The sequence below is a fragment of the Phoenix dactylifera genome, chromosome 1 (assembly GCF_051530095.1).
Source record: "Phoenix dactylifera cultivar Ajwa chromosome 1, Ajwa_hap1_PhDact_Kaust_v1.1, whole genome shotgun sequence".
NCBI classification, from domain to species: Eukaryota; Viridiplantae; Streptophyta; class Magnoliopsida; order Arecales; family Arecaceae; genus Phoenix; species Phoenix dactylifera.
Window position 1 is genome coordinate 51,872,050 of NC_143190.1, and position 6,621 is coordinate 51,878,670.

Genomic DNA, 6,621 nt, shown 5'->3' on the forward strand with positions numbered 1-6,621 from the left:
GCTCTGACGGTGAATAGCAGGAGATTGTTATGCTTTAGCCGAAATAATAATTAAAAATAGGCATTCCCAGGAGGGTTTAAAGTCCACTTCAAAATCAAAATGTTAAAAGACTTCATGATTAGATTAGGCGGAAATTTTGCTTGCTTTGGTTTACTGCATGATTAGATTCTCGATCCCTTTTGAGTCCCCATTTTGTGGATTTGTTAAGCATGATACTCCTAACTTTGCTCATCCTGAAACATAGCGAACTTGGTAGCCAAAGTACAACATTTAAGAGTATCCTTTGGACAGTTCAAATTAAGGACAACTCAACAGAGTGACCATAACAGTTGCATGAGTAAATACGGTTTAAATTGCCCACCTAGAAGCCCCTGATACGTCAAAAAGAGGACAGCAAGTCCCCTAGAAACTAATATGGACAGTAAAGTCCCCAAGACAGAGATGGTACACGTAAGACAAATGTACTATACTTTTCCAGTGTGGTGGTGAATGCAGAGAACACAGCTTTGCCTCGTTTCAAGGCACCCAAATGAGACATACAAAAGGTGGATCGCCACACATTTCCATTGTCTACTAGTGACAGAATTCCTTGTCTTCGTCCTGATAGCAACCTGTTCTGAGGGAGAAATAAGCATATATTACAAATAGAAAGAAAGAAAAAAAAAGACTCGAACAGTATCAGCAAGATGCCTTATCTTCTACCTCTTCCTCAGACATAGACACATAGTGCTGGAATGACAAAATCATTTCCAATAGAAGCCAGCACAGTATGCCTGCTTCAAAATTTTCCACCAAAATGCCATGGATCAAACCTTCTTAAATACGGATCAAGGAAGGAAGGAAAGAAGAGAGCTCCCCATTCATCTCTCCAACCAACATTATCGACCATCTAGACAATGCTACCCTGATCAGAGTTGCCTTCGTAGTAGTAACACGGAGACAGCTTCCCATCCTTCATCTCAGGTTTGTGCCTGGTCTTCTCCTCAGGCCTCACCTCAAGCAGCATTTTTACAACGCGCCTCATCGATGGGCGGTTGATTGGGAGGTAGCTGGTGCAAAGGAGACCAATGTTGAGGACCTTGCACATCTCATCTTTAAAGCAGATATTGAGCTTGGGGTCAATTACATGGTCGACCCCTTTTTGCTCCATCGTGGTGCAGACCCACTTCACTAGGTCCTTGTCTCCAAACTCAGGATCTACAGGGAGCTTCCCAGTAACTAGCTCAAGAATCACCACGCCAAAGCTGTATATGTCGCTCTTCTCATTCACCCGGAGAGTGTATGCATATTCTGCGTAGATTATAAGTTGAAAGCTAAATCACCATATTATGTGCATCAAATAGAAAATATATTCGAGTACTCATCAAGAAACTCTGAATGCATCAGCAGGTATGGTCACAGAGATCATAATAAAAAGCATAATAAGTTCGGTAGAAAGGGAAAGGAGGACAAATGGATGCAAGAGATAAAACCAATGAACATCTCGGAGCATCAGAAAACCAACAGATATATTAGGAATAACAAACCAAAAGAGGTATAAAAGGTTGTAATCCATGAAAACAAACAAGAATATGAAAAAAAAAATATTGGAAGGCCAACAACAAAAGCAAAAGTAAAGGATGGGTCGAGCAAACCTGGGGCAATGTATCCGCACGAGCCAGCAATGGCAGACATGGATTTCGATCCCTTTCCAATGGTCCTTGCGAGCCCGAAATCCGCCACCTTTGCACCAAACTCCCCATCCAACAATATATTGTTTGATTTAACATCTCTGTGGACGATCGGCGGCATGCAGTCATGGTGCAGGTATGAGAGTCCCTCAGCCGAATCTAATGCAATCTTATACCTAATTGGCCAATCCAACAGACCCCCCTTGTTGCTATGAAGCAAGTCTCCCAAACTCCCATTTGGCATGTACTCATAAACTAGAAGTTTGCAGTCCTTATGGTTGCAGCAGCACCACAACTTTACGATGTTCTTGTGCCTGATTTTCCCCAACGTTGTGACCTCCGCTTCAAAGCCATCGTCCGCACTTTGATCCATGTCGTCATTCTCTTTCTTCGACATACCCCAGAGCTTCTTCACGGCGACAATCTCCCCATTGCTAAGCACTGCCTTGTACACCTTCCCAGAAGCTCCGCTCGCGATCACATTGTCTTCATCGAGACAATCCAAGATCTCATACTCGCTGAAACCCAGTTTGTGGAATGATGTTAAGGTCCATTTGGATTTGTCCATTCCAAGCGCTGCCTTCTTGTGATCCCTATACTTCCGGTAGAACCATGCCACCCCGGCAACAAAGATAACGGAGGAGAGTATGAAGATTGCACGAAGTAACCAAACGAAACCATGGTGCCTATCGGTGGCACCATGAGGGCTTGGGCAGAGCTTAGTCAAGGCCTTGCACAGGCCCGGATTCCCCAAGAAGCTGTTTATATAGGTGTTGCTCGCGAACAGGGGAGGGATGGCTCCGGAAAGATGGTTATTTGAGAGGTTGAATTGGTTGAGTTTAAGGTTCTGCAGCTGTGTCGGAATCCCTCCAGTGAGAACATTGCGAGAAAGGTCGAGGTAGGTGAGTACCGGCAGATCCCCGAGCTCCGGCGAGATCTCTCCGGTGAAGTCATTGTCGGCGAGGTTCAGCTGGCTGAGCTTCCTCCACGACTGAATTCCTGTGGGAAGCTCGCCGGAGAGTGAATTGTTGTGAAGATCAAGCTCCCCCAGCTGTGCCAAGCTCCCAAGAGACGCCGGGAGTGGCCCTGTCAGCCGGTTGTTGGCGGCCGAGAATGCATACAGATTTGACAGAGCTCCAATCTCCACTGGAATGGGGCCGCTGAACTGGTTGTCAGATATCAGAAGCTGGGAGAGATTGCTGGCACCAGAGATCGCCGGAGAAATCCCACCTGATAGAAAGTTTCCGGCAAGCTCGAGAAAATAAACATGGGGCAGCCCCCAGAATGCATTGGGTACCTCGCCAGACAGCCGGTTGTTCTTAAGCCGGACTCGCGTCAGCATCCGGCAACGGCCAAGGGGATCCGGAATACTCCCGGAGAACAAATTATCCAGCAACAAAAGCTCTTCCAGTTTCCCCTGTGCGCAAATTCCGGCCGGAATCTCCCCGGAAAAGGAATTATCCGAAATGTCGATAAAAACAAGCGGAAAATTCTTGCCAAAATCCGCAGGAAGAGGCCCCGAGAGCCGGTTCGAGAACAGCCGGATATCACCAAGATTCCGGCAGCGGGAAATGGTGGAAGGAATCGGTCCTGTGAGGTTATTCTCGTAAAGGTTAAGATTTTCGAGCTTGGGAGCGAGGAAGATGTCGTCGGGGATGGGGCCGGAGAGCTGGTTCATGGAGGCATCGAAGAACCGAAGGTTGGTGAGGTTAGATAGACCGGCGGGGATGGGACCGGAGAGCGAGTTGGAGTAGAGCTCGATCTGGACAGCGGAGGAGAGTCCGGCGAGGGAGGCGGGGATCGGACCATCGAGGGAATTGGAGGAGAGGTCGAGGTCGATGAGATTCGCGAGGCGGCCGATGGCGGGGGGGATGCGGCCGACAAGGTTGCAACCGGCGAGCCAGAGGACGCGTAGGCTGGCGAGTTCGGCGAAGGAGGGGGGGAGCGGGGAGGGGGAGAAGGGATTGTAGGAGAGGTTGAGTACTTGGAGGGAGGAGAGGTTGGAGAGGAAGTGGGGGAGGGGACCGGAGAGGAGGTTGGCGACGAGGGAGAGAGTTTGGAGCCGAGGAAAGGTGGCGAAGGACAGGGGGATATCGCCGGAGAAGTTGTTGCCGGAGAGGTCGAGATAGGAGAGGAAAGGCAGGAGGGGGAGGGAGGTTGGGAGAGGGCCGACAAGGAGGTTTTGGGATAGGTCGAGGTGGGAGAGGGAGGGGCAGGGGAGGAGGGAGGAGGAGGGGAGGGAAGAGTTGAGGGAGTTGGAGGCGAGGGAGAGGAAGGAGAGGTTAGGGAGGTGGCAGAGAGGGGAGGGAAAGGGGCCGGAGAGGCCGAGGGAGGGGAGAGATACGGCGGAGACGGTGGCGGTGCCGCCGCCGGAGGAGGGGCGGCAGGAGACGCCGGTCCAGTTGCATGGGGTGGGGTCACGTGGGTCCCAGTCGGAGAGGGAGTTGAGGGGGTCGTCGAGGCCTCGCTTGGCTCGGAGTAGGAGGAGGCCTTCTTGGTTAAGAGCAAGGGAGGTATGGAGGAGAAGGAGGAAGAGGAGGGGGGTGGTGGTAAGCATGGAGGTGGGTGGGATTTGGTTACAGGCTTTTGGCTGTTTCGGGGGGAGAGGGAGGGGGGTTTTGTAGTAGAAAAATTATTTGGTTTTTTCCAGCTCCTGGGTGTTTAATAGAGAAGCATTCTTGGGTTTGCTGCTTTGGATGGTGGGAGGGAATTGAATTTGCCAATTGCGCTGGAGCTTTCAGGGCATGCATGGGAAGTTGTTCAGTGCTTATCGCCCTGGGGGCTGGGGTTTTGAGAATTGAAATCAGAATCATTTATTGTGGGGGTGGATGGAAGTTACTGAACCTCCCCTTGGCGTGGCAGGCGTGAACAGTAGATGCTATCCCTGCGCTTGGTGGTGCAGCGTGCCGTTACAAGGAAACAGAGACGTTTTTTCCCATGTATACTGTAGAGCGCACACATGGCCAGCATGAATGGGGAGTTCTTGTTTTGTTTATTAGTTTATTTATTTCACTGGAGATGTATTAAGTATATCAGACATGAGTTACCTTTGATATACAGATATTTTAGCAGGTGAACTCGTGTCCATGAAGAATGAACTTATGAGAAGATTATGTTTATTTATTACTTCAACTTTCAAGTAAAACCTACCTCATTAGTTGGAGATTTTGAATAAAACAAGTTACTTGCAAACAACTTGAGTCCAGTGGGCTAATAAGCTCCTTCAGGTTAGTTCACGAGCCGAATAAACCAAGCTCAGGTTTATTTTCAAGCTCAATTATTTAACAACCCACGATTGAGCTTATTGGTTGTATAAGAATGTCATATATAGTTAGGTAACTTGATACATAATAATAAAAATAATCATTATTAAGAAGCTGAAGCTTAGTATATAAATAAAGAAACTGATCCTGAGCGAGATTATTTTTTGTGCTTTTTTAAATAAATATCAACTAGATCCAAGTTAGTGAAATCAAACTTGAACTTTTTAAATAGGAAAGCTTGAACTCAGCTTATCGACAGAACCAATCAATCAATTCCAGAACAACCATATATACTTTTTCAAAGAAAAAGAAAAAGCTTTTTGAGTAAATTAAAGTAAAAAGAAGTCCACTCTGAACGCGCAAACAAGATGACGGAGCAACTTGGTGTTGAAAATCATTCCTTGTCCCATCTAAATGCTAGAATTTTATTTTTAATTTTATTCTACTTAATTATATCTTCTAAGATAATTTTTTTATATTTTAGTAAGTATTAATTTTTAAATTTGAATAGAAACCAAACATCCACCCATATAGGGCTCGTTTGGTTCGCGGAAAAAGAAGGGGAGAAAGTGTGGTCAACGGAAAAGTGATGAGATGCCTCTTGTTTGGTTGGAGTTTTCAAAGGAGAGAGAAGGGAAAGTTGTATTCCCATGGGAATGTGATTCCCACATTTCATAGGAAATTCTTTCCCATAAGAAACATGGGAAAGTTACTTTCCCATGAGGCGGGAATCACTCCATTTTTACTTTTTTCCAAAAAGTCCCTTCAGCATTAAAGAAGCATTAAAGAGGCATTAAAAACCTAATTTTTATTAAGGGCATAATATGAATTATATATAACTTTCCTAGGAAAATGGATGGCCAACCAAACATAAGCACCTTGGAAATTTGTCACTTTCCCATGGTCAACCAAACATGCCAAAAGTACTTTCCTAGGCATCCTCTTCCTAGGAATTTGTTTCCCAGGAATCATATTCCTAGGAAGGAAAATGCTTCCCGCGAACCAAACGAGCCCATAATGCAAGGACCTTTGGTGTTTCTGGAAAACTAATGTTAAAGCTTATTACTCAAGACAGAAAAGTGAACAAGCTTTATGTCATATCTGTCGGTAATTCTTATGTTAATCGGACTCTTAAAGATGATACTCTTGATTTATGGCATGCTATATTGGCTTATGTGAATTATGATGGACTTCAAGATATGCAGAGCAGGGGACTAGTTCATGGGCTTCCCCAAATAAAGGTCAATGCTATATTTGTATTAGATGCCAGTATGAAAAGATATATAAATTATCTTGTGTAAAAGCCAAATAAGATCCTCTTAGCCGCTACAGTTGATACATTTAGATCTCACAAGAATGGTTAGTACTCCATCTTTCACCGGTTTGAGGTATGCAGTTAGCTTTACTAATGATTTCTCTAGATATACTTGGGTTTATTTTGTTAGAAAAAAGTTGGAAGTGGTTGAGAAATTTTTTCAATTTAAAAATTTGGTTGAAAAATCTCTTTAAATTAAAATTTGGTTGCTTAACAATCAATGGTTGTGGAGAATATGTTTCAAAGAAATTTTCTATCTTATTAGTTGTGGCATTTGTAGACAGTTTACTTGTCTAGGTACTCTTGAACAGAATGGTGTGGCAGAGAAAAAGAACAAACATCTATTTGAGACCATCCGCAATATGATTCATGC

The 6,621-nt window shown here is 45.2% G+C and overlaps 1 protein-coding gene across 1 annotated transcript; it reads right to left on the bottom strand.

Annotated features, from left to right (window-relative positions):
- Window positions 1-451: 451 nt before the first annotated feature.
- Window positions 452-4,583, bottom strand: LOC103707322 (uncharacterized). The gene is made up of 2 exons (XM_008791758.5): window positions 1,635-4,583; window positions 452-1,290 (listed from the first exon to the last, which is right to left on the bottom strand). Exons 1-2 carry the CDS (start codon window positions 4,225-4,227, stop codon window positions 890-892), a joined length of 2,994 nt encoding a protein of 997 aa, XP_008789980.3. The 5' UTR covers window positions 4,228-4,583; the 3' UTR covers window positions 452-889.
- Between the last annotated feature and the right edge of the window lie 2,038 nt (window positions 4,584-6,621).

What these genes read in the sequence shown, in the direction of transcription:
- LOC103707322 (XM_008791758.5), bottom strand. Translation starts at nt 4,227, where the DNA reads ATGCTTACCACCACCCCCCTCCTCTTCCTCCTTCTCCTCCATACCTCC. An exon ending in GTGCGGATACATTGCCCCAG is followed by an intron (nt 1,291 to 1,634) that starts GTTTGCTCGACC and finishes TAATCTACGCAG; the next exon opens with AATATGCATACACTCTCCGG.